We start from the raw sequence: 26,930 nt of genomic DNA, 5'->3' as shown, positions 1-26,930 counted from the left end.
AAAAAAAAAAAAAAAAAAAACCATTCCTCCTAGGTCTTTAATTACCTGGCCTGATGGGTTTACTAAACGACCCAGCTTTACATTAGCTGGAAGCATGGCGTGGACACCACCGAGGCCCTGAAAGCACACCCCCGGGAGTCTGGAAGCCGGACTGCAGAAAGTGAGACAGAGAGGCAGAAAGGGATGCTGGTGGGGGAGGCAGCAAGCAGGCACTGCAGGGAGGCAGACAAACCTCAGAGCTGAAGAGAGAAGAAGAGAGAAAAACTCACTTGTTCCACAGAAACCACAGCTAACATCTATGAACTCTGTAAGTGGGCACTAGTAACTTGTTTCTCCCTGTTCCTCCTCAAAAAGTGTGCTTGTTTGGAAGGTCGGGAGAGGGCCCCTTGCTCGAAATAAAGCAGCCACGGAGACTCACAGTTCTAAGACAGCCTTGTTCTTAGTGCCACAGAGGAGACTGGCACTGCTGGGTGACAGCCATCCCCGTGGGTGGGGGCTCTGAGGGCCCTTGTTCCTCGGCAGCCATGCCATGCATTGTTGGAGACAGCCCCAGGGCTCAGAGTGGGCTTCGGGGCCAACCCTTTTGTTCTACAGATTAAGAAAGTGAGTCTATATGTTCCAGCCATCCCACTTCTGCATACACATCCCAAAAAATCAGAGGCAGGGTGTTAAAGAGGTATCTGTACAAAAGAGATAGTTGTACACCCATGTTCACAGCCTCGTTATTCACAATAGCCAGAAGGTGGGAGCAACCCAGGTGTCCACCGCCAGATAAATGAATAAACAAAATGTGGCATATACACATAATAGAATATCACTCAGGCTTAAAAAGGAAATTCTGACACGTGCTACATGAATGAGTCTTGAAGACATTATGCTCAGTGAAATAAACCAGTCTACAAAAAGGCAAGTACTCTGCGATTCCACTCACACGAGGTGCCTGGAGTAGTGAGGCTCACAGAGGCACAGAGTAGAACAGCTGCTGTGGGGCTGGGGGCGGGGGCAGGGCTGGGGAGTAGTGTTTAATGGGCACAGAGTTTCAGTGGGAGAGGGATGGTGGTGATGGGTGCACAACAATACGAATGTATTTAATACAACTGAACTATACACTTAAAATGGTTAAGATGATAAATTATATATATATTTTTTACCACAGTTAAAAAAATTTAAGTGTATGCAGAGAATTAAGCTAGTGAATTCTAGTGAACCACAGGGAAGGCCTCTCTGAGGAAAGACGTGGGGAGGAGGGTGGGATACAAGTCTAGACAGAGCTCTCTGGCACTGTTCATTTCTGCTGCTCTGACTGCACCACATCTCTACCTTTTCTGGCTGTTCCTGCAGTCACCTCAGGAAGGTCTAAGTTCCTCAGGGTGATGCAGTAAATGCCTGGCTATCTGGCCTGGGGCTTGTGCAGGAGAGAGTACAGGGAAGAGGTTATTCTTCGTGAGAGAAAGCATCAGAATCAACCCATGTGAACCAGGCATAAGGGGATGACAGGTTGCTGGTATTTGCATTTCCCATTGTTGCCAACTGCTGGAATCCCATCAGCTTAACGCCATACACGCGAGTGGAGAACTGCCTTGCTGGAACCAGTTTCAAAGATTTGTTCCCACTGTTTGCCTTTTTTGCTAACTTTGCAAACTTGATGTCACTTGTCCTCAAAAAATAATACTCAGCCGGTCAAAGGGCAGGCTAATATATGAAAGTGACAGAGCTGTGCCTTTCTAAAAAGGCCCAGTTTGGAATGAAATGAACAGACTTCTCTTGGCACGGCATCACTGGGCCAGTCGCCAACATCTGTCAGCGCATCTGGAACAGCGAGCAGCTGTGTGCCACAGTCAGGCGTGAGGGAATGCGGCTTTCTTTACAACCTCTTGGCTTAACCGAAACCTCATATCCAATGCCAGTGAAGGAAGAAAAATATATGATTGCTTAGAAAAACTTACATTCAGCCATCTCAAGTAACTGGACTCAAATTACAGAAAACACTAACACGATTTTTAAAGAGCTCCCTCCATGAGAATGCAGAGAGAACTAAGCACACCCTGTGTCCCACTACAAGTGGCGCTCCCTCTTTCCTCCATGCCCAACACCTAGTCTAGTCCTACAGTGATCCTGTGTGTGCAGCCCAAGAATTCTACTATGTCTGCAAGAGCCACAGTCCATAGGCCTTCCCATAATAAGTCCTAAGAGCATCACATAAACCTTAGTGCTTCTGGAGGCCCAGAGTTCTGTGGTATACTTAGTACTCACCTAGGTTTAAATATCTTCTAAGGAATAACTAGGCTGAGACGTGTCCCCTGTGGTCACTTGGGCTCCATTTCACTACCAATCTGTCTCATATGCCAAGGGCTGGATAAAAGTTGGGGACCTGGCATCTACCTCGCTCTGGATACTTAGCATTCCTAAGCCTGGTACGCACAACTGAACCCTAAGTGAGGATACAGAATAATTAGAACTCGACTTTTTCTACTTTCTAAACATTAGTTTCAGATCCTGTAGGCTGGGCAGAATTAGAGCCAAGGACTCTTAACACCGAAGCTGGAGTCCTGCCCAAAAGCCCTACACGCCATATGAATTAACCAGAATTTTACTGTTGACGCTGGCTCCATTCTGGAAGTAAGTGTGATGAACTGCATAGGTGGAATGTAGAGAAATGATACCCCGACTCTTTACAATGATCAAAATTTTCTTAAACTTACCCCAAACCCCCTAGATTTCCCCCCACCTTTTAGTGATGGTTACCCACTCCTCGAAAGTTCTTATTGTACATCCACTTGGGCAGAGCCTCTGCTACCCACGGAGGACAGAGGAGCAGCTCCTCCCCTCTCATGGGAATACTCGGAAGATAAAAGCCGTGAGAGTTGACTAATAAGAGTAAGGTTGGAAAAGGAAGATGGTGACCCCATGTCATCATTCATTAGTGACCATCCCCCATTTTGTGCTCGTTAAAACATTATTTGCACATGAAAAGCCCTCACCAAGTCACTAAGACCTTATTCCGACTGACATCAATTTACCAATCAATACTTGTGTGATATGGCTGAGCAATCAGTTTTGAATCCAAACAACTTTTTGGCATCCAGTCCAAATATGTCTAGTTCAAAGGGCTTTCAAGAGAAATTCTGGCAAATTATCTCTACTATTTACAACCACCTATGTGACATCATCAGTTGTCCTTTTTCCTCAGTTTAGTACGTGGGAATTAGACTGAGAGAACTCTAGTTTATCCAGCTTTAATATTTTACATACCTCTATTCTGTAACAGTGCCGCACAGATTTTCTTCACGTTCCCTGAATTCATCCATCCACCCACCCACCCATTCATCCAACTCATATTTAGATATTCTGTCCAGGTACGTATCTAGGTACTGAAGATATGGTGGAGAATAAGAATGATAAAGTCCTGCTTTTGTGGAGTTCACTCCAGAGCAGTTCGGAGGTATGAATGGAATGCAAATAATTACATATATTTTCAGGGAGTGGTAGATGCTTGAAAAATAGTAGATGATTCTAAAGGAATTATTTCGGATGAGTATATATACAGATGAGTATATGGGTGGTCTGAGAAAGCTCTACTGACATCACATGAGCAGAATCATAGTGACAAGACATGGCCATGCCTACAGAAGTCAGGGACAGAGCATTCTGGGCAGAAGGAAAGACTAGTACAAATGACCTAAGGAACAAGTAAGAGCTTGACATGTAGAGAACCAAAGATAGTCAATTTGGCTATAATACGGTGCTACATCAGATGACGTAGGACCTCATGGGCCACAGTGTGGAGTTTGGATTGCACAATGAAAGCTACCAGAGGGTGTGGCAAAGACCACCAGTCATCCTGCAAAACTCATTCTGCCCTTCTTCCGTCAGGCTTATCACTATATAAAATAAGACATTTCCCAGCCACCCTTGCAGTTGGATGTAGGCAGGTTACTGAATTCCGGTCAATGAAATTAAGAAGTGGTACCAACAGCCCTGGCAGGAGTGGCTCAGTGGATTGGGCATCATTCCACAAACAGAAGGGTCACCAGTTTGATTCCCAGTGGGGGCACATGCCTGGGTTGCTGGCCAGGTCCCTGGTTGGGGGTGATTGACATTTCCCTTGCACATCAGTGTTTTTCTCCCTCTCTTTCTCCCTCCCTCTCTTTAAAAATAAATAAATAAATAAATAATAAAAGAAGAAGTGGTACCTATGGCTTCTAAGAAGTGACTGTAATGGGAAAAGGTGTCCCTGCCTCCTCTTTTCCACCTCTCTGTGGCTAGAATACGAACACAATGGCAGAACTGGCATGTCAGAAAGGGTCTGGGTCCCCAGTGTCATGAGACATAATGTCTGCTTTGTTTAGATCCTGTCATTTTGGTTCTCAGTCTTTCACAGTGAAGCTCACTAACACAGAGGGTTTGAAGTATGTGAGTATAAGGTCAGACTCACGTTGTACACATATCACCCTGGTGGTAAGTGAAGAATTAGTTGTAGAGGTTTGAGCAGGAAGCAAGAAAATCCATCAGGAAGTGTTGTGATTATCCAGGCAAGAAGCAAGGTGGCTTTGTCTCCGAGGGTTGCAGTGGACATGGACAGAAATTGAGGGATTCAGGATATAATTTGGACAAAGGGCTGAGAGGAATTGCTGATCAAGAGGGAGAGAGAAGAATAAAGGGTTACTCAAACATTTCTGGCTTGAGTAATTGTATAAGTGTACATACAATTACTCAAATGGTGGGTCTATTTATGAGATTGGAAAGACTGGAGGGAGGGTTCTCTTTGGCCACACTGACGGTGAAAGATCTGTTGGACATCTAAGTAAAACCTCTATGAGGCAGCTGGGTACACGAGCTGGAACTTGGTGGGAATGTCAGAGGCGGTGGCACAGGTCACACAGAGATGATTTATTGCCACATGTCCAGGACAGCTGACTGAGAAAGCAGCTACCAGCTACCTGTGGTTACTTAAGTTTAGTTAAAATTAACTAAAATTCCGTCAGTCCCTCGGTCACATTGGCCTCATCTCAAGCGCCTGGCAGGCCCGTGTGACCGGTGCTAGACCGCCGCGCAGCGCAGACGTTCACCTCCTTCACTGCAGCAGGTTCTTGTGGAGAGCTCGGGTCGGAACCTGGTTAGAAACAGTTATTATGATTGATTCACCTTGTCTCAGAAGGTGTGTGTGAGAGAGAATAGGAGGGAAAAAACATGCATCTCCCCATTTGGTTTCATTTTTTCATTCGTAACTTAAGACATGTAACAACAATTGTTCTGGCTCCTTTGTCCAAATTCTTCAGGTTCATGTTTATAAACTGTAATAATTTTCAGTTTGAAGAAATCAGAGATCTGCGTAAGTTTTTAGAAGGTAATTATCCTAAGGTTTTCAACTGTTCTCTCATTCCAACTTGCCTTACCATCCCTTTAAAAGAGGATGGAAACCAAAGTGATTTGGCAGCAGAGCCCCTCCCTCCCTCCCCACTGCCCACAGACGTCAGACCAGCAGTGATGGAACGGAACAGCCAACTGTACAAACATTCGCTTCTTTACTGTCACAAGGTAGAAAGGAAAAATGCCAAAAAGGAGAGGTTAGAACAATAGCTGAAGAGCAATTATTCCCTGAAGAGAACATGAAATAAGACCCTACAGTGACCCCACAAAGGAAATGGAAAATACACCCGACCATGGGTCAGAGAACACCGCTGTGTTTTTGGGTAATGATTACAAAGGAAAAAACAGGACTTGGGCACTGAGATATCCCAGGACTTCAGCTTGGGACTCCCCGGGTGGTGCATTCTGTAATTCAATTAAACCCTTTGAAAGAACAAGATTCGCGTCGCCTAGAGTAACCTGATTCTCCGGACAACTCTAAGCTCACAGGAAACTTCTGACAATAACCCTTCTACGTGCTTGGCAGGCTGAATTACATCAGACTCAAGAAGCCGACTTAAAACGAGGAAGCTGAAAGATGACCACAATGAAGACCATCTTTTTAGTGAAGAAAAGTGCCAAGAAGCAGAGTGATTTGGGGAATTTCATTTCCCTTATGGGAAATACAGATATGGACTCTCAGTTCTCCATTTACTTTTTTTCAGGGGTGCCTTCTTCATCAAAGGAAATTATCGCTTCAAACTTGTTAAACGGCACAAACTGTTACTGCTTCTCGGCAGCCCAAGGGACAGGAAGGGCACAATGCCCAGAGTTATCTCCCCCAAACAGAGGACACTACTTTCTCAAAAAGCCAGTGCTAGCTCTCTACTGCCTACTGAACAAAGCCCAAATACCTTATCTGGCACATATGTCCCTCCATTGACCTGAGCCCTTGGGGAAAACCTTCCCAGTCCCTCCTCAGTTGCACTTTGCATAGCCCCCCTGTGGTGACCACCTGTGGAGAGGTCACATCTGGGCTAGCTGGGCTCCTTGGGGAGAGAGGGGCTGAGAAGTCTTGGGAAGGTACCTCAACCTCAAGTTGTTGGAGAACAAGGCCAGAGGGCCAGAGAGGAAGCTGAACCGTGGAAGGCAGAGGGGAGCAGGGAGCATACCTAAGTCTAGTGATCAACCAGTGGTGCAGTGGGCACTGAGGAGAGCTGGAAGGAGGACAGGGAGAGGGCGTTACCAGGTGGGCTAGAGACTATGGCCATCTGTGGATGCATTCCTTCTGGGCAATCTGTAAGAGTTTTCAAATTTTATGTTCTTGTGTCAATGAAAATCTTAGTCTACATTAACATAAGTACGACCTGGATGGTCTGGATAAGCAGCTATAACCTAATGTGGACCTAGATTTCTGAGCTCACGTTGCATCTAGATTTACCCTCGCAAAGACCAAACGTCACCATGAGGGGCTGCGCACATGCAGGTGTATCAGTGGTGTGAATAAAGTTTCAGGAGAACTGAGTCACCACTTGGCACGGCAGCTGAGCCTGGTGTCGGGCTGAGCACACTAGTGCTGTGCCTGTGGTCTCTGAAAGACCAACTTCGTCAGCACCGGAGCTTTAGGAAACAGGCAATAATGTCGGTTTCTAGTCTCATTTCCAGTCATAATGGATTAAATACCTCTTTAATTAATATTTTAATAATGCCACAAATCAAGCTTTATCTTCCAGAGAAGCAGGCAGGTTAGCAGAGCTGTCAAGAGGCACCCCATAAATGTGAGTGACTGCGGCACGCTGCTGAGCAGTGCTAGAACGTGAAGTTTCGGTATTGCATGCTGGCCAAGTCTTAAAATTGTTAATTCCATCTCAGACAGTAAAATCATGTGAAACAAGGCATTGTGTACACTGGAATTTTTCAAGTCCAAATGCCAAAATAGATTAAATATGAAATTGAATGCGTAGGTATGCCTTCCTGCTATTTAACCCAACAAGGGTGAATGGGTGATTCTGTTTCAGGAAAAGACCATCATCCATCATATCTATGTACCACTATTAATTTGGTTGTAGTAGTTTTGAAATGGAGTATTGTTAACATTTTGGTCTTACAGTTATTTAGAAGAACTAATGCAAACTCCTCATGAGATGTTTGTACACATTTAAATAATATTATAATAACATATTACCTTTCTTGAAATAATAAAGCATAATATGCCACAAATATTGCGTATCTTTTTCCAACTTCAATATTAAAATGGCTGCACAAAAACTCACCAATCTTGATTTTTTTTAAATGCACACTGATGTGACAGCTGTCACAATACAATCTAAGTAAACTGTTTCAAATGAAGTTAAAGACAACTAAGCACCACTAGAGCCACTGTACAGAGGAAATTAAACAAACTTTTTGGCCAACCCAATATTTTACACCAAAGAAGAAGAGGGCTGTTAGAATAACTCAGGAGTTAACAAAGGCACCAGAGCCACAGAGACCTGGGATCCAGTTCTGGCTCCTCTATCTGTTGGTATGTGCCCTGGGGCAAGTTACCTCACCCACACCTCAGGTTTCCATTTGACATGGGTACAACTACCCATGTCATGGGATTCTGGGGTGGATTAAATGAAGTGTTTATATTGCACTCAGCACAGCATCAAGGTAAACTGTGAAGGTCTAACGAATGTTAGCCCTTGCTTAAAGGCCTTGTTAGTGAAGGAGAGAAGCCCAGAGATTAGGGGTCTCTGTTTCCTTATCTGTAAAATGGGGCTATGAGTGGGATCTACTCTATAGAGTTAGCATGAAATTTTTAAAATGTGTGTGTGTGTGAACGAATAACCTAGCACAGCCCACGCCGCATCCACGCTGTGCACGCGCTGGAGGGCACAGAAAGGAAGGTCTCGGCACAAGGTTCACCTCGGCTGTTCGCGGTCAACCTGCGCGTCAGGGGTGTCTCTGATTCTTTCCAAAAGGAAGGAAGTGGGTCTGTCTGTCTTTATCTGTCTATCTGTCTGTCTATCTATTTTTTTCAGTGATATAATGGGATAGTAAACAAAATCATGCTTCAAGCACTGAGCACAGATAAACAGCAAATGACCAGGGATAAAGGGCCAGGGGGCCTCCCTGCAAGCGCCTCCCATGTAGTAAGTAAGGATAGACACAGGCCCCAAACACAAAGAAGCCAAGAATATTTATCAACATGGATATATTATATTTATCCCCATATTCTCCTCCACCTCAGGAGCCCCTTGTTCTGTAACTTGAGCCTGGGGCCTTACACAGCAATTCCAGTTTGACAAATTAAAAATTAAATAGATATCAGGGAAGTAACAGTCATTCATTCCAAGTCACACTGGAACTAATAGAAGTTCGCTCTTCAGTAAAACTGATATGGCTGGGGAGCTAGGCTAGAACTAAATGGTTCTTAATTCATCTCCCCCCAATAGTTTGGAGGGAGTTTGAGACCTTTTCCAGAATTGACATAAAGTAAAAATATCAAGCAGAGATTCTTGCAAAAGGCACAGGTTGGAAGGGACACAGCACCTTTCACCTTTCCAAAAAAGACTGGGTAGAACCAACTCAGGCTGGACACAAGGTACCCCTTCTTCTCTCCCCACCTCCTGCCACAGAGTGGGAAATGAAGGGAAGACAGCATCTCTCAATCAGAGACCCATAATTTTCAGGTCTGTGTTCCATGCACAAAGCGCAGAGCGAATACCACACCTGAGCCTCTGAGCTACCCTACTTGGTCATTGGGGAATGCCACCCAGAAAGCAGAGCATCCTGACCCAGTGTAACCCTTTCCTGGCTCCTCAGACTTTCCAGGTGGCTTCCCATCAGGGTAGAGGTCACAGCATTAAGGATGCCTAGAGGGTCCGTGAGTCTAACTTCACAGACAATCACCAGAAAGGCACCCAGAGTCTGGGCCACTGGGATCTGCAAACATGACAAAGGGAGGGTCTGCCCACCAGCCATGAGGTGTGGTGGACTCCAGGGAGAAGGGATGGATGGGTCCTCACAACCCAGAAAGAGCCTACGTAACAGGATATCCCCGCTCAGCCTTGGTGCACAGGGATCGTAAAGACTAGACTCTGGGTTGGGAAGCCCCATTCACACAGAGGGAGTGTTTCTTCAGAGCAGACAGCAAAACAAACAAATCCTTTCTAGTTCTCACATGCTCTTGGACCAGCCATTGGGAGGTGGCTCCTGAACAGCATTTCCTCTAGAAGAGTCATTTGGAAATATAACAGAAAACAAATCCTGTGCTATTTCAAGTAACATATCTCCTTAGACAGCTACTCACAACTATGCTGAGAGCGTGTATCTCACACAAGTCACGACCCAAATAGAAACTGCCATCATCCCAGCAGGAAAGCAGGCAAATGAAACTTCATGGCAGAACCCAGCCAACAACAGGACCAGAGCAGGCCAACAGCTGCATGAAGGCACAGTGAGCAAGTTCCATGAATTAATGTTTAAAAGCATGGAGGAAAGGTATATAGGCATGTGCTTTATAAAGCAGAATTGATAATATAGGGAAGAGAAAGGGGGAGCTTTTTTGAATGTGTGTAAGATAAATATTGAAAATGGCTACCAGTATTCTATTTCTTTAGTATCTTTTCTCAGCAATTAATGGAGTATTCTGGGTATGACGGATACTTAGGTATTGATGTCTGACAGACAAAACAAGGTCCCTATGTATGATTTGTCCAGGAGAACTCTTCCATGAGTTTCTTACCTTCCCCCAGCCCTGACACGGTTAGGATTTTTAAACTGCAGTCTATGGAGCTTTGAATGGATGTCAGAGGAGAGGTAATTTACTAAACTGGCCACTAGAGAAACCATCCTAAAGCAGATTGTTAACCCCCACTCCCCCCTGCCCCATCCCCACCACAGTTATTCTCCTGAGTGACCCTAAGCTAGTAGCCAGCCCCAGTCCAAAGGTCCTCTTTAGTGATTTTTCCAAGCTTGCTGTGACCTCAGAGAAGCCCTCACATGTGACCTGACATGTGAAGGCCTACTGGCAGAGGAAAGGGTTCTCTCAGCACAGGCTGTCACGTGGACACACACTTGCCCACCACTTCTCTGCAGGTTCATGGTTTACTGATGGCGATCGCATTCACGCTCGTGGCCCTGTACACAATCTTTCATTGGTGAGAAAACTGATTTAGAAGTTAGTGCCTCTCCCAAGACCATAATGGGCAAGTGGTGGGGCTTGACTTCCACCCAACACTGGGGTCCTTCCCAGATCTGCTCAACACCAACACGCGGGCACGCGCATGGGTTCAGGCTGGGGTGGGGTGCACGGCGAGTCTTCAGGCACTGCCTTCAGTGCAAGCAACGTAACATCATGAGGAGAACGAAACTGCCTCTCTAACTCAACTGAAGTTCTGAATTTCCAGTTACTAAACCACGATAATGTACTGTGTCAGGTGACTTGGAAAAAAAGTCACTACTGATTTGTCTTGTAAGCCAACTTTTTCTACCCAATTATAATGAACATAAACCATTGCTAATGTTATTTTCTTGCACAAAAATGTGAATGTACACTGAACTGTTCACTTAAAGTTGTTGAAATGGTAAATTTTATTTTATTACAATAAAAAATACATTTTATTTCTAAAATACTTGACATAATAGTAAGACAGTACTCTTCTGGGGAGTACACGAGTTAAAACCTACACTTGAAATCATTTAGATTACATTAGATTAGTGATTGCATTAATCACTCAATGGAATTAAAGTTGCTTTTGTCAACAGTGGTTGCTACATCCTATCATTCCAGGTGGCATTTCTCAATCCTTGTCTCACATCATTTGACACTCTCATCTGTATCTTCCTTAGCTCCCTGGTTATCAGCCTAGTCTGACTTTCCCCTGACCACTCAGGCTGTTCCCTTCCATCTCCCTCAACTGGTTCTCCTATCTCCACTCAATTACTTTTTGGGTCACACAGTCTCTGGGTGATCACAGCTATTCTACCTGGCTCCTAATCACTAGCAGTACCCAGAATGCATCAGGCTTCATCAGTCCCTAATCACCTGCAGTACCCAGAATATACCAGGTTCCTTCAGCTGTAATCACCCACAATACCCAGAATGCACTAGGTTTTCCTCTGAGCACCCACTGCAAATAACAAAGACCTACTCTCCTGCAAAACTCATGACTCAGGGGTCACTTTCTGACACTCTCAGTCCAACCAGGGCCTGTCTCTGCATCTTTACTCACTAAATCGAGAGTCCTGCAAGGCAGGAAGGTGAGTCCACCTTTGCGTGCTGAGCATCTGACAGTGCCCAGTAAGTACACAAGGTAACCAATCATTGTTCCCCTGGCACCTAGTGAACCCTAAATGTTTGCCAAGCAAATGAGTGATGGAGAAAGTAGTCTTGTGTTTCCACAAGTCACCAAAAAACAAAACAAACTGTCTGAAGTAGAGTTCATCTGGCATGGCACAGAGTAACACAGCGGCTAACTACACCATTTGAGTTATATGATGGCTCTAAATTATTTGAGTTATATTTCTCTCTGTTCTCTCAGCCAAGATTCTTTTTTGCTAATGTAAGCCTTGGCAAATCAGTAATGATTTTACTTCCCACCAGATATGTTCGGATATTTTGAAGAAGACTGGTGCTCTTTATGTGGTTTCCAGGTGACTGATTTATTTACTCTCCCTTTTATTTTATATCGAGACTGAAAAAGCAAAATAAAATAAAATCAGTCCAATATTGCTCTCTTACTTCTTCTTACCCCTCTCTTCTAATCAGCACAGCTTTTAGCTTCATGTCCCATCCTATCTTTCCAGGTGAGAAAATTCTGCAGAGTAAGATTCCCGGAGAAGACCTGTGAGTCTACCAAGCAAAAGTATGGTAAGAAAAGAGCACAAAGTGAGCAAGAAGGGGCCAGGAGGGGTGAAGCTGCTGACATGAGGTCCAGAACCATGGGGAGAGAGAGGCTGTTTACCATTCATCCTCCTGATCACTTCATCTCTTCCCGGCTCTCCCTGGTAGACAGGGCAGCAGCCTCACAAACAACGAGGATGGAGGTCCAGTGACCGTATTAGTGTGGCCTTGAAAAGAACACAACTTGGGGGCAAGCACCCTTGGTTTCATGCCCCCCACCCCGGAGCTATGAAATCTTCTACATTGAAGGCTTACTGGTTGAGCTTAGAATTCAAAAGCTACAGTATTCTAAAATTGGAAGGTACAAGACTAGTGTTTTTCCACTTGGTTTTGTTGTTACTTTATTTTTACAGCAGTATTAAATGCTGTCGTATAGAACCCATTTGTTTTTGTTTTCTATCCATTTTTCCCCACAAATGGTTCTAGGAAGGGGTCTACAGTTCCATGGTGCAGTTTGAAAACCCATGCCTCAACTTTACAGAGCAGGGGACTAAAGGTTAGAGATAAAGCAATTTGTCACAGACACAGAGTTGGTCCGCTGCAGAGCTCACACCACAGCTCAGCTCTCCTGATTTCCACATCTTTCCACCTCGCCTTTTAGTGTGGTGAACAGCTCTGTTTCAAATGAAGTGCACACGCATTTGAACTAAAGTTCCAGTCTGGGGGAAAGTTAGTCTTCAGGAACACACGCAGCTTTAACAACTTCCTCTACTATGTGGCAAAGGCATCCAAATACGCTAATTTTAAAATGCCAGATTTGCAGTTCTTTCCTCTGAGACAAGACTATCTTCAATGAATTCAAAACACCCAAAGAAATGTGAACTTCGAAGCTTACTCACCCTCTTAGGCAACATATACATGCTTCCTTGCCCTAACTTCTGGTCAGGAGAAAAGTGGGTGGATGTGTGTCAGTGATACCCCACAAGCACTTACTCCGCTTCTGCCCTTTCATTTTTAACATGCCGATAAGGTGATACATCCTTACAGATCCTTAGAAGACATACAGACATTTCATTTTTTTCCAAAGAAAAGTTCTGCTATAAATCCAAGTTTGGGCTAACGTGTAAGTAGGAATAGAGAGAGGTTTAATAATTTTTATTTGAAGGGCTGGAACAATTTTGAGAAAAAACAGTCCTCAGTTTGCATTTTGGGGTTCCTTGCTGGATAACTCACCCCTCTAGTCCCAGACCAATGACCGGCACTGCCCTGACAGCTGCCACACCGCCTCTGCCCTAGGGATTAGAAGCCCCTAACCAGGAGTCCTGCTGTCACTCAACATTCCATGCTCACGCCAGGAGTCGCGTGACTCCTCGGAGGCTTGACAGAGGAAAGACAGGGTGGCGGAGGACAAATGCTTCAGTACATTTTGCTTATACATTTGCTCCTTTGCTTTTCACAGTCTGTCTGCTGGATTAGTAGTAACGTGTTTTTGGTGAACAAAAAGACCAATGAAACCTCAATTTGATTTCCCAGCTCTCCCAGTCTGAACCTGGATAAAACCAAAATTCTTCTGAAGCTTTTTAAAAATATATAAAATCATTTGTCAAAGGCTTTTTGTAAACTGTGACTCATTTACTCGGTGGAAAAAGCTGTGTCAGTAGATCTGATCCCATCAGAAGCATAGGGTGATGGTTCCCGGGGCTTACTGCCAATGGGAAGGCCCAGGTGTCTGAAGTTGGTGGGGGGTGAAGGGGTGGGGGAGAGAGAGAGAGACCTATAAATTATGATAACCAAGCATGCATTCATGTCAAACTTGCCCTTTACCCAGATACAATGCAAATATTTGCTCCCCAGAAGAAGTGAAGCGCAAGACAGCTGAAGTCACTTGGAGCCAACAGTAACTCCATTCCACTAACTCCTCCACTCAACAGTCTCCATTTTATTCATTCCACAGGTCAATGACTCACGGCATGGAGCCGTTTGATTCTGTCGAATTTTTTGAAATGCGCAGCACAGCTCTGATGCTTAATAACCCTGTAGACTGAATATGTTCCAAGGAATAGTAGTTCAGAAAAATATCAAATTATAGAAATATATGCAATATGAGGAAGGAAAGGTCATCTTATACCAGCACATTAGAAATTACTGAACCACTTCAGTGAGAGTGTAAAACTATGAATGCGATGTGAGAAAGAGAACACCACCCCACCCAGAGCAAACTCCAGATTTTTCTCAGTCTATTTACCAGCTAAGACTTGGCTTCTAATTTTGTAAAGTAATCAGTAACTTAGTCACCTATGAAATTTATGGTCACTCTTTGATTATGTAAAAAATTCATCCAATTATTTAAGCTGTCTTGGTATGAGAGTTATTATAATGAGAATATGAAGCTTTAAGAGAATTTCTCAAGAAAATTATTCATTCTTATAAGGCAAAAAAGAAAAAGTTCATTTGCCCACAGTAACTAAGATACACTCTCTGCCAACAAAAAGTAGTGTTCGTTATCCCAAATGGTGGGGAGGGGTTGTTAATGGTGGAGAGGGGGAAGACATTGATGAAATGAGAAGAAAAACAATAAAATTCTTTATATTTTAAAAATACTTCTCTCCCAGAGGACTTATTACACCCAACATCAAATCAAAGAGCAATAATCTCTCACCAGCCTCTTCTGAAGAAAGACACATCTCAAGCAATGCTGTACGACCCTGCCTATAATGTTACAATCCTAGTTAGAAAAAGAATTCATACCATCACAAATCATGTCTGCTTATATTGAAAAGTGACTTTTTCTTTAGCTTTTGATAAGCCTTTATTTTAATAAACAAAGGAATGTGATCAACTGCTTCTTTTCTTGGTCTGTGGATCCCTGGCCTTGCCCAGCTAGGATTTCTACTTTTTTGTTGTTGTCCAGAGGTAAAGGCACACAGTTAGGCCACTGATGTAGCCCAAGTATATTTAATTACTTCAGTGTCTTCAAATGGCCTCAGAGGCGGCAGGAAAACCAAACGCAGCGCTGCACAAACCCTCCCAGCTTTTGTTTCTTGCTCTTGCCAGTGTGCACTCTGCTTCCACGTAAAGAATCTCAGGGAAGATGCCAGTCATCTCTTTATGTCCTAATCATACAACCAAGTCTCCCTTTGTTGACTTGAAGGAAACAAAAGTTTAAAGGTATGTTAACTAGAATGTACCTTAGGAAAATTCCAAAGTATGGTTGCCTCTCGTTCGTCCCCTACTGGGGACCTGGCCCACAACCTAGGCATGTGCTGACTGGGAATTGAACCAGGGACGCTTTGGTTTGCAGGCTGGCACTCAATCCAGTGAGCCACACCAGCCAGGGCAAATTCCAAAGTATGAAAAAAATCCTTAAGCAGCTTTGCATATCAAGCAGAAAACTTACTCAAGTCAGCAGCATTTCTCAAAACTCAGAGTACACCCACATGGCAAGCTATACAAGAAATGGAATCTGCAAAAATCCTTACTTTCCCTACTAATATTGCCAAGCACCTGCAAGATTAAAAAAAAAAAAAATGATACCCAGCTCTCTTTTGAGAAAGTACAGTCCTTTGCAGCAGATGCATTAAAGTGAGATGAGAACCTTATGGCTGAAGAGGTAGAAAAAGTCAGGACCACTGAAAATGTATCTTCCAAATAATCAATGCCCAAAAGTTTTAAACTTTTCTCTAGAGCCAAGAAATACTTCAACCCCGTGACTGAGATTATCAATACCTGCCTTTAAGCAAAATAAATTCTTAAGCATTAACTAAGACAGATAGTACACGTGTATAAAATGCTAGCAAGTACACTAATTTGGAAATTCTGAGTCACCTGCCCCATTGACCAGGAGCTTGTTTCTTAACTACTCGTCAGCAGTCTGTGTCTTCATCCACGATCGACAGAGACGGGCTGCCAGCCCAGCCCAGCACGCACCATGTCCCAATCCTGTCTGCCCATCACAACTTTATGTCCTCTTTTCGATTCTCTCTTGCCAAGCTTAGCTCTTCTGTCCTCTCTCAACCAATGGCCCTCTATTTATATTGTTTAAATATTATCTCAATGAACTCCAAGTAACCATTTATGTCCTTTGGTTTTATTTTAACTTTGCTACACCAGATACTGTATTAGCTCAGACAGGAAGCTACTGGTTGATACTTGGAGTTTTTCACTGCGACACTGACTTGTCATGACGTTTCCTTTGTAATCCCAATCAAAGAAAGCACAACTATTTATTTATGCCCTGCTTATTTCAGAAAAAAATTAAGGTTGCTCTTACAAATACATATAATAAAATAATTATGGAGACAGGAAATGGGACAAAGGAGAAATTAAAGTAGGAAAGTTCAGATGAAATAGGAGAGAGGCCTAATTTAAAGCTCAGTTTGTCAGGCCCACACACGTGGAAGATCAGATTCCAAGCTTCTTGCTTCCTAGCAGTCAATGGAAAGAGAAAGACGCACTTAGAATTAGTGGCTGAAATAGACTATGGCCTGCTGGTCAAAGCCAGCCCACCATCTGTTTCCGCAAATAAATTCCATAGGAACACAGTCATACCTAATTACTTACACGGTACTTATGGCTGCTTATGTGGTACAACAGCAGAGTTGAGTAGTTGTGACAGACCTGCAAAGCCTAAAACAGTTACTATCTGGCCTTCAACAACAACAAAAAAAAGTTTGCAGATGCCTGTGGCATAATTCTGTGCCTGTGAGATAAAAGCACCGCAGCTTCCAAGGGTAAGCACATTCTTTGTATGGTTCTGAAATAAAAGAGAACTTCCTACTATAAAGAGCTTACTATGTAATCTCTTGAAAAAACAACCCTAGCTTCATTTTTTACTGTAAATATAGCAACAGATTTCACAGAGTCAATGGCATGGTATCACAACTCTAGTAGTAACATGACTCTACGTGAGGCTGAAATGATTCAGTTCAGGTCTGGCCTAATTCAGGGGGGATCTGTGGAGATGGGGAGTGTCAACTCTGTGCAGCCCTTCCCCACCCGCCTTCCTCATCCCAGGCAGACATGGCTAGTGGATCAAGATGTTCTCTCCAGCCGAGCCCCGATGGGTCCACTGAAGTCTTCTCTGAGTTCCCTGGCAGCCTCAATCAATCATTAGCCGATGGCATGCAAAACGAAACCAGTATGTCATCTTTGCTTTAAGGCAATTTTCCATTTACATTCTTTCCACCAAGTTTGATAAGTACTCATGTGTTATATACTCTGCTAAGTTCTTGAAGCGAAGCTATTGTTCTGGCAGAATACACAGCTGTCCCCTTTAAGGCCATCCACCAGGAAGCACTGGACTGACATCCTCCTGTGAGAACCAGAAGCCGTACAAGGATGGCTGCCTGAAGAGAAGACCCCATCACACCTGCCATATACAAGGCAAGAGAGTATTTGAGAGCAAGGCCCGGAGTCTCCTCAAAAAAGGGTGGGGAACCTGCTCCTCTGCACAGGCCGATGGGTGGGCAGGGCCAGAAAACGGGGCACAGGCCTTTTATTTGGAAATGTTTAAGCCCAATACTCATCTTGTTCAAAGAAACAAAACCTCCAAACAGCCATGACGTAGACCCACTGACCTTGAACACTTATATTTCTACAGAACCCTCCTAAGCAACAAGGGGTCCAAAATAAATGAAAATAAACTGGCAACAGTTCAGCGTTGGGGGAGGATGACAAAACCAACTAAGGATTTAGAGAATACACCCTTAGCCTTTTCCCAGCCCATTTCTCTTTATGACTCTAAAACTATGTTACAAAATGGTTGCATTTCTATTCTATATAACAGGGGGATAAAAATTCAGGTTATCCAAAAGGGATGTCGAGTTTTTAATAAGCAAAGCTAAGAGAATCAGACCTACTTTTATCTGACCTCACTGGGAATTGCTACTTGACCTGTAACTGACTCCTACCCATGCTGTCAACGGGAAAGAAAAAGACAAAACACATTACAAATCATCTTACGTTATTCCTAACAGTTTTTCCACCAGGTGATTAGAAAGCATAAAACTAAAAAATATAAGTGAAAACATTCGTGCCTAAAACCTTCTTTCTTATGTGTTTGTGGCTGTGTTCTAGAAAACACCAACTACAAAGAAATGAAACACAACCCTACTTGACGGGGGAGTTAGTACAGCCAATAAACATGATGGATTAATGAAGGAAATTTTTCTTCACCCTAAAAGAGCGAATAGTAACAAATATTGCCGTTTACTCTTCCAGTACCATTGCATAGGGTTCAAGACCAGATGACTTAAGGCCATATCTAGGCACACGAGAATGTAGGTAATTTGGACCCTGCATAGCCTTACAGAGAAAACAAATAAAAAAATAAAAATGTAATAGTCAATTAAAACATTGACTTCAGACTAAGTGGTAGCAGGTAGTTGGTGTGCATTTTCTGGAACCAAATACAGGGATGCTTAATTACGTGTCCGACTTGAAAGTGCACAGGACATTAACACAGAAAATTCTGGAGGAAAGCAAAAGCCCCTCCATATCAGCTGTGGGCCGATCCTTGCTTCTCCAAGCAATTATGACACCCTCTATGTCCTCTGATGTACCCTCAGCCCAAGCTGGAGACTGGAGTAGACTGGGTGGGTGTTGGATGACATTACCTTAGAAAGCTTTTCCACAACAGTTGATGCCATTAAAGTCTGTGCTTCCAAAAGACTGCCATTCCAAACACCTAGCACAGAGAGCCCCCTTCCCAGAAGCTCTTTTACTAATTTCTTCAAGACTAGTTGTGAAGGCTCCTACTTACGTAATGCATACAAGGTGAGAATTATTCCAGCCAGGCAAAATCCTTCAAAAAACCTGAGTGTGCTGAACATTGTCACATTCACTGACAGTGCCACGGTCAATCCAAAGATCAGAATGAAAGTGATGGAACAGAGCAGCACAGGCCGCCGGCCAACCCTGCATACAGAGAAGGAAAAAGTTAGGAGTCATCATTAAACAGGGCCGTGATGCTAGACGCTAAAACCCAGTATCCACCAGGTGTTCCAGAGGTGCTGAATGAGTACTGGGCTAAAAGTCTTCCTACTACTGAGACCCACTTTGGTATATTTAGGGATAGAAAAGCCCTCAGGGGAAACTTAGTCTAACCCCCTCATTTTATAGCTAAGAGGGCATAGATTAAAGAGCTACTACATAATAGAATTGAAACAGGAACCCAATTCCTGCTGGTAAGTCTATTTTTAAATATATAGGAGGATAATTCAAGGCAAGAGTAACAAAATCAATAACTCCCCAAACATAAACCTTGACACACCCAGCGTAAAATGTCTTGAGAAATTACTGACCTTTGGAACTGGCTCCAAAGTCAACACAGACACTGAGCAAAGCCGCTTCATATCGTTTGTCAGGGCTGGTACCTAGTCAGATACCTGGCCTCACACACAGCCTATCAGAGCCAGGGCCAAGCCAGCTGCTGTTTGTTTCAGCTTTTTGATGAGAAGTAATTTTTAAGAGATCACAGACTTAACTAAGACAGTTTGAACTTTAAAGAATAACTGTGAACCTGAAAGTAAAGCCCGTCAGGCAGTAAAGGGTTGGAAGGAGCCCAGTCCACTGTGTTTCTGGAAAAAGCAGTGCACAAAGTAGGTTGGTGGATTACAGAGCCAAGCAAGATCAGCTACACTATGGTGTGATGTGCTTCTAGGCGTGGCTAAGAGGACAACAGGGGTGGTCCATGGGAATGGGAAGTAACTGGTTTGTCAGCCCTCCCCTCATAACCTTCCAGATTTTCCTTCATCAACTTATTAGGGGGGAATCTCCATTATATGAATTAATATAACACAACTAACTTAAACTAGAAAAACAGCTCATAGAGAAATTGGAGAAATTCTATTTGCCAAAGGAAGAAAATCCATGCCTGGTAGCCCAAACACCCCAAGGGTAGCTGAATGCCTTGGATTCGCCTAAACATACTTATGACAAGGCATTTACATAAAAGCCAAGAAAAAGCAAACAGAGAGAAACAGAAAGCAGATTCTTGGTTGCCTGGGGCTGGGAGTGCGAATGAGGAGTGAGTGTAGATGGGCATGAGCTTTCCTGTTGGGGTGGTGGAAATGTTTTAAACTTAGAGTGTAGTGATGATTGTATAACTCTGTAAATATACTAAAATTAATTAAATTGTGAGCTTTATGGTATGTAAATTACCTCTCAGTAAAACTGTTGAAAAACAAAAAAGCAATGCTCAGTAATACGTGGCTTTGCCCCATGAAGGAGATGAAGGTAATTTCAAGTAATTTGGGGGATGGGAGGAGACTATAGGACACAATTTCATTCAGAATATTTTAGGCTTCCAACACTCCCCATAGTGGCACTAGCTTAGTGAAATGAGGCCAAGCTATGAGACCAATGCCAATGTAAGTCAACAATTCTGTTGGAAGGTTTAGCCATTACTTCCTTGACTGGTACTAGGAATCACTAAGCCCTTACCAGGAAAGACAATAAATAATTTTGTCCAGAGCCAACAAATTTATAGAAATAAGTTTACAGTATGGCTTAGTTTTCCTCCTAAAATGAAGGAAAACAAACTCTAACTTACCAGTTTCTATTTGCCTTTACGTCTCTAAATGGGGGTGACAATCCTACCTCACAGCATCATTAAAACCTTTGAGAGAGACAATGGGCATAATATGCACAATGCCCGGCGCAAAGCAAATACTTAAATGCTGCAGCTCTTATGGCTCCTTTCTGCGTGTCTCTACCCCTGATGCCACCAAACATGGTTTGTTCTGTTCTGATACTTCAGAAAAGATCCTTGATGTTTTATTGTTCATTTGTTTTTGTTTTTAAATTGGAGAAACTGTTCTAAATCTTTCCCTCCCAAATGTACTGCTAAAATCAGTGGGCAAAGTTATTATTATGAAGTGTGGGGTAATCATGGTCTTCAAAGTCAAAGCACTCTGGTCCTGAATCCAGGCTCACCACACTGCAGTAGTACATCGTCTTGAGAAAGACCACACTTGCCCAAACGAGCCTGGTGTTTTTTTTAGTAAAGACAGTCAATGCCAAGGTACTGGGGCTGTGGTCAGGTCTAGATAAGTGCAAGCGGTTTAGCAAGTGGTCAGCAAGTGTTAGTTACAACCACTGGAGTTTTAGTGTGAACTGGCTTCCCCCAGAGCAGAACCCCTTCAGAGATGAAGGACAAAATCACACTCCTAAATCTGTAATGCAGAGGCTTGATAGTTAGGCTCTGTGGTGGGAGAATAATGTCCCTCAAGGATGTCCACACCCTAAATACCAGAACCTGTGAATATGTTACCTTTCATGGCAAATCGTTCTGCAGATGTGATTATGGTTAAACACCTTGAGGTGATGTGATTATCCAGGTGGGTCCAATCTGAGGACATGGATGACCTCTTTTGGCTACAGGGAACTAGAGAGATGGCAGCGTGAGAAGCACCTGATGACCTTTGCTGGCTTTGAAGCTAGAAGAGGAGCCCTGAGCCAAGGAGTGTGGGCAGCCTCTGCAGCCAGACAAAGCAAGGATGTGGATTCTCTACTGGAGCCCCCAGAAAGTCATGCAACCCAGCCAGCACTTTGAGTTTAGCCAGCATGAACTACAGAACTGTAAGTTAATTTATAAGCCACCAAATGTGTGGTAATTTGTTACAGCAGCCACAGCAAAGTAATACAGGATCTCACCAGGAAACAGATGTCCCACTCAAATGAAGTCATTTGAGGAGATTTTATTATAAGGGGATTATTTGCAAAAGGGTGGGCAAGCTGTGAGAGAAACCATGGGGCTATCAGCAGCAGGGAATTTGAAGGAAGGACAGTCATTGAACCCAGGGAGAGAGGCCGCATGTGGAGGATCCCTGATGGAAGCAGCTGGCCCTTGGCAACTCTGCAGAGACCTACCTGGGGATTAAAATGCCCCCACCTCACTCTCCTCTTTTCCTCAGATCTCTAGGTAAGGCTCCCCCACCGACCCCCCCCATCCCCCTCCACCACTGGTTGGGCTGAGCCAGGAGCTAGAGTGCAAGGGGACCTCCAGTGTAGCCCAAAAAGGGCACGGAGGGCTCTTGGAGCGAGCAATGCAGACCATGTAGCAAAAAAACCAACAATGGAGGGGAAGGGGGTCATGTGGCATGAGCCATGGAGAGGGCCACTCCCTCACACTACTAAAAACATTGTATAACAACACATAATGTACTGGTATGTCTCCAAACAAAATGTGTATGGGAAACAGTAACTTCTTACAGAAAAAAGCGTACTACTTAAGTCTTATTATATGCTGACTGCAATCTCAGAAAGCCTAACCCATGACTCCAACAACTTCCCTATACAGCCATGAAGCGGGGCTGACGGCTGGGGAACCCGGAGTTCCCTCTAAATGTGCTCATTTCCTTTCCAGTGAGCCTCTAGCTGGGAGTACAATGCCAAAAATAAATCAATAAGGGGTGGAAAACACCAGACTTTCAAACTGGAACTGAGGCCCACTCAAAATGTTCAACAGGTCGCAGCACAAAGCATTCTGTCCTGACTCTCGGGCACCCACGCCCACCCACCATGGGCCTTGGCAAAGCAACTGCAGAGGAGTGGATCCACAGCCCCAAACCCTGGCTACTCATGAAGGAAGACCCCACGTTCTTCTGCCTTTTGTCACCAGGCCTGGTGTGTGATCAGGGAGGCCAAACAGCATGTATGTGTAAGAAGTAAGAACTCACAAAACAACCTCTGAATAATTTAAACCCCATTATAGACTACTATTAACAAATGTCTGTATTTGCTTTCCCTATAAAAATCACTGAAGAAGGAAACTAGAACCCGAGTCAAGTCTGCATTTTTGTTTTTAGAAAGAAGTGATGTGAGTTGTATCTTCCTAAGCTATTTCAGTGCTGATTTCTGGGAAACAAAAGCCTTTGTGGTTAAAATATTGGGGTTAGAGTATCTTTTAGATCAGCTCAGCTTACTCTGAAAACCTCTAAGCTCAAGTATTTGGGTAAAAAAACTTGTGCTCCCCCTCCACTGGCCCCCAGAAAAAAAAATATCCAAGGGGGCCTTGGCATAGCTTTCCAGAGGTCATTTGCAGCTTCTCTGTTACCATCCCTAGGAAATGTATCCTTAAGAAACCTTTATAAATGATGATTAAGCAAATTTGGAACACACAGGAAATCACACATGCTAATGCAAGGACCTCCCAAATAGATGCTAGCTTTTAGAAAGAAATTTCCAGAACTTGAAAGTGGTGTCAAAACCCTGCTGGGCTCCACCTGCTGCTCTGTACTCCCAGGCTCTTGCCTCGGCCAGCTTTCTCAGCTAACCAGGTACAGAAGTCACCACAAAGCACAGCCACAGGCATGGGGAGTTTGCTCTGCATCATTCCTGGTCCTTATTATGTCACTGGGTCCAAGATGTTCTTACTCACACACACACACACAAGTTCTTTAAAGATAAAGGAATGTCAAGGGGGAACAGCTAGCCCACGCCTCTCTCCCTGAGTGGTCACGTTATTTGAAAACCCTGCCAACATTGGGCAACTGCCTCGTTGCTCAGCCGGATCACCGCTGCTGCCCTCAGGAGCACAGAGTACTTAAAGGAAAGTGTTGCGCACACCTGTGAGGAGGTAGACACTGGAACGCTGGGGCTTGGTTTCAGATCCTGGCTCTCCAGCTTGAAAGCTGAGGGAACTTGGGGATTTTACTTAAACTTCTGTGCTTCTGTTTTTCCACTATGAGACAGAAGTAATAATAGTACCTACATTGCAGGGGTTCCGTGAGGATGAAATATTTTCATGTATGGAAATATTTAGCACAGTACCTGGCAAGGGTAATCAGTCAGGAACTGTCAGCAACTGCATCGTTACCACCTCTGCTACCACCTCCCCCCCGCACCTTACCAACCTCACCACTTCATTCTGATCCACACATTTTATCCAGACCCTTAGACTCCCTCACCCACGCAAGTAAAGCAGCTTCATGCTCCCCTCTGGTTACTACTCTGCCTCTGCCTGAAATGTGCATCTGTTATCCAAATGCAGTCCTCTTTTCCAGGTCCAGCTCCCCATGGACCCTACAGAGCTGTCCACTGGCCAAGAGAACTTTAAAGACTATCCTTCTCTAAATCTGTAGGGCATTTTGAGGTGCTAATCAGCACAACCCTACCTGTTAAGTTCACTAGGTCCTCCTCTCATTTTTTGATGTGTCTTTTACATCCAACCCCTCAGGGCTCAGCCCAGAAAGCCCTGAACATGCATCCTCAGGCTCTTTCTGTCTGGCTGGTTTTGCTAGATGCTAGCAGCTAGGGAATTGCAATGAACTTAAATTCTTGCTTCAAAAGGTTCTGTTAGGTGCACTGGTCAATTCTTTTAGTTCTGAATTTTCTAGGTGACGGCTTCGGCTTTTCTGCTCTGGCTCCAACACCAGGACAGAGAAAAGACTCAGTGACAGCAGCTAACACTAACCACTCCTCTTTAGCCAGCAGAGTCTTGCTGTGGCTTCCAAAGGTTCGTGTGCGGGCACATTGGTACTCACCAGTCAGCAATGCATCCAGTTATTAGGTAGCCAAAGATTAATCCAACCAGTAAGGAGAACTTAGCGATATGGACCTTCCAGGCATTATCACACACAAGATCCCACTAGAGAGGGGCAAATAGAAAATAAATCAGAGAGACACATACACAGATGCTGGCGGTAGTCAGTCATAAGGGCAAAACAACAACTGCGGTGAGGACCATGACCCCGTTCACAGCGTTATGTCACATACACCATTAAGACTCTCTTCAATGTTTTTGAAACTCCAACAAGAAATATAATTGCCTACAGAAGGCAGTGTAATGTTTTAGTCTGAGGCAGATTATAAAAGTCTGCAGGAAGGACCCCCATGAAATCTGGGGATGTGTTCCTTCTGTCCCGGCTACCACAGGGAACATAACCTGAGGGGCAGGGAGCGGCCAAGGAGTCCAGGGTTCCTGGTCACCAGCAGCCATGAGCGGCTGCACGGCCCAGCAGACAGGAAGGCCTTGACAGCTTTTTACACCAGGCATCATAATGGGGTGAGGAAATTAGAGACAAGTTTTGTGTTTCCATTTTCCAAAACTCCACAAACTCCACAAGTAGCTTTAAGAATAAAGAGGGTTGATAGCAAGTGTTGAAATATCAACTTTAACTGAGCATTCGTATTGTTTTCCACGTACTTATCCCCTGTGTTTTCCCAAGTTCCACTCTAAAGCTATCTGCTCCACTTAGAGAGAAAGCCGATCAGTTAGTGGATACAACATATAGACTATTTTCACGATTACGCTCTATTATTTAATAAACAAATAAAATAACCCTCCAAATTTTCTTTTCTCCTTTTGCGGAAGCAGGAGAGAAACGTATGTTTGTCCCTTGAAGTGACGTGTGTCCCAGTGGGCCCCAAACAGCTAATTCTGGGCTCAAGGGCAAAGGACGACAGTCTGCAGATGGCACTTTAAAGACTGCAGCCCCCCACCCACATCCCCGCCCCCCTCAGTGGTACAAATCGCCCTGTCTTGTGGAAAGAAGTGGCTAAAGCTTTCAGTTCTGGTGAGCATGAGTTACTCCAGGTCAGCGGGGAGGGAGAGGGAAGAAGGAAGCTGGATGGATGCAGAGTGGGGTTAAGGGAGTGGGGAGTTCAGAACAGAGGTTTTAGAGGCAGATACAGGATTCGCAGGGGGTGGAGTGGGCTATATGGAAGGTTGGGCTGAGATCTGATCTTAGCTCTGCCTTCTCTGATATATTCCCCTTTCTGTCCATCTTGAGACCCAGAGTACAATGTGGGGGATCCTCAAAGGGCACCGTAAGCTCAGGTCAATCTCTGGAAAGTGATGGAGATCCCCAGGAGTTCCTAGCTGTGGGTCTCAGCTCATTGAGCTTTGGAAAAAGCTGAATTTCTGCAACAGACTCTGGAGAAAGGCACCTGGCCCAGTCAAAACAGGAAGGCAGCTGCCTGTCACGTTTTTCCCTGGACTCCCTGGGACACACACTTGCTCACTGATGCCCCCAAGGCATTTCCAACTTCCCAGAGAGCTGGGGAGAGTGACTAACTCATCTACCTCACCAGCTTCCAGAGTGACGGCCGCTGCTAGGCTCAGGAAGAAAGGGAATGCCCTCACACACTGACTGCAAAGGGCCTTGTCAGCCGGGGGTGGTTTGGGGTGTGTTGCTGTCCACGTTTTTCCATGTGTTTGGGGAGTGGGGCACTAATGTGTTTGGGGCTGGTTGCATAGAACCTTATCGTTGAGAATTCAAATACAGGCGTTCTTAAATGTGTGACTTCTTCCTCTGGCTATTCCAGTGGTCCTCAAAGTGTGGTCTCTGTGACAGCACCTGGGAATATGTTAGAGATGCAAATTCTTGAGCCCCACCCCAGACCCCTGAATGAGGACTTCCAGAATGAAGTAAGTGGTAGAGGTAGTTTAACCAGGTGACTCCGATGCCTGCTCAAGTCTGAGAACCACTGGCCAGCCAGGCCTTGCCATCTCCCTGCCATCCTGAAGACGATGAATGAGCTTCCCAGTCCCGGGCTGAGGTTCAAGGGCAGCGTGCAGCCAAGTGCTGCCCGAACCACGCACAGTAGCATTGGCTATTCTTGTGTACTGCAAATTCAGGACTGTAAAACTAGTTCATGAGTTAAGTGGGCTTTTGACAGTAAGCCTGGAAAACCAACATTCATGTATATATTGTTTCTAGGAGAAAATATATTTTTAATAATAAACAGCTTTCAGGGTGCAACCTGTAACTTCAGGAATGCAGGCTCTGCCTATACTGTGAGTTAC

The 26,930-nt window shown here is 44.3% G+C and overlaps 1 protein-coding gene across 2 annotated transcripts in view; it reads right to left on the bottom strand.

The window, feature by feature from the left end:
• SLC22A23 (solute carrier family 22 member 23) overlaps positions 1–26,930 on the bottom strand; it is a 179,171-nt gene that overhangs the window by 118,023 nt on the left and 34,218 nt on the right. For both annotated transcript variants that reach the window (XM_045189110.3, XM_024552311.4), the window contains exons 2-3: positions 24,667–24,770; positions 18,942–19,096 (exon numbers count right to left, since the gene is read on the bottom strand). In XM_045189110.3, the coding sequence (XP_045045045.2) occupies positions 18,942–19,096; positions 24,667–24,770 (259 nt within the window). The remainder of the gene's footprint in view (positions 1–18,941; positions 19,097–24,666; positions 24,771–26,930) is intronic.

The sequence above is a fragment of the Desmodus rotundus genome, chromosome 3, assembly GCF_022682495.2.
Source record: "Desmodus rotundus isolate HL8 chromosome 3, HLdesRot8A.1, whole genome shotgun sequence".
Lineage (NCBI taxonomy): Eukaryota > Metazoa > Chordata > Mammalia > Chiroptera > Phyllostomidae > Desmodus > Desmodus rotundus.
The sequence above is the reverse complement of the archived record's forward strand: the minus strand, read 5'-3'. Positions and strand labels throughout refer to the sequence as shown.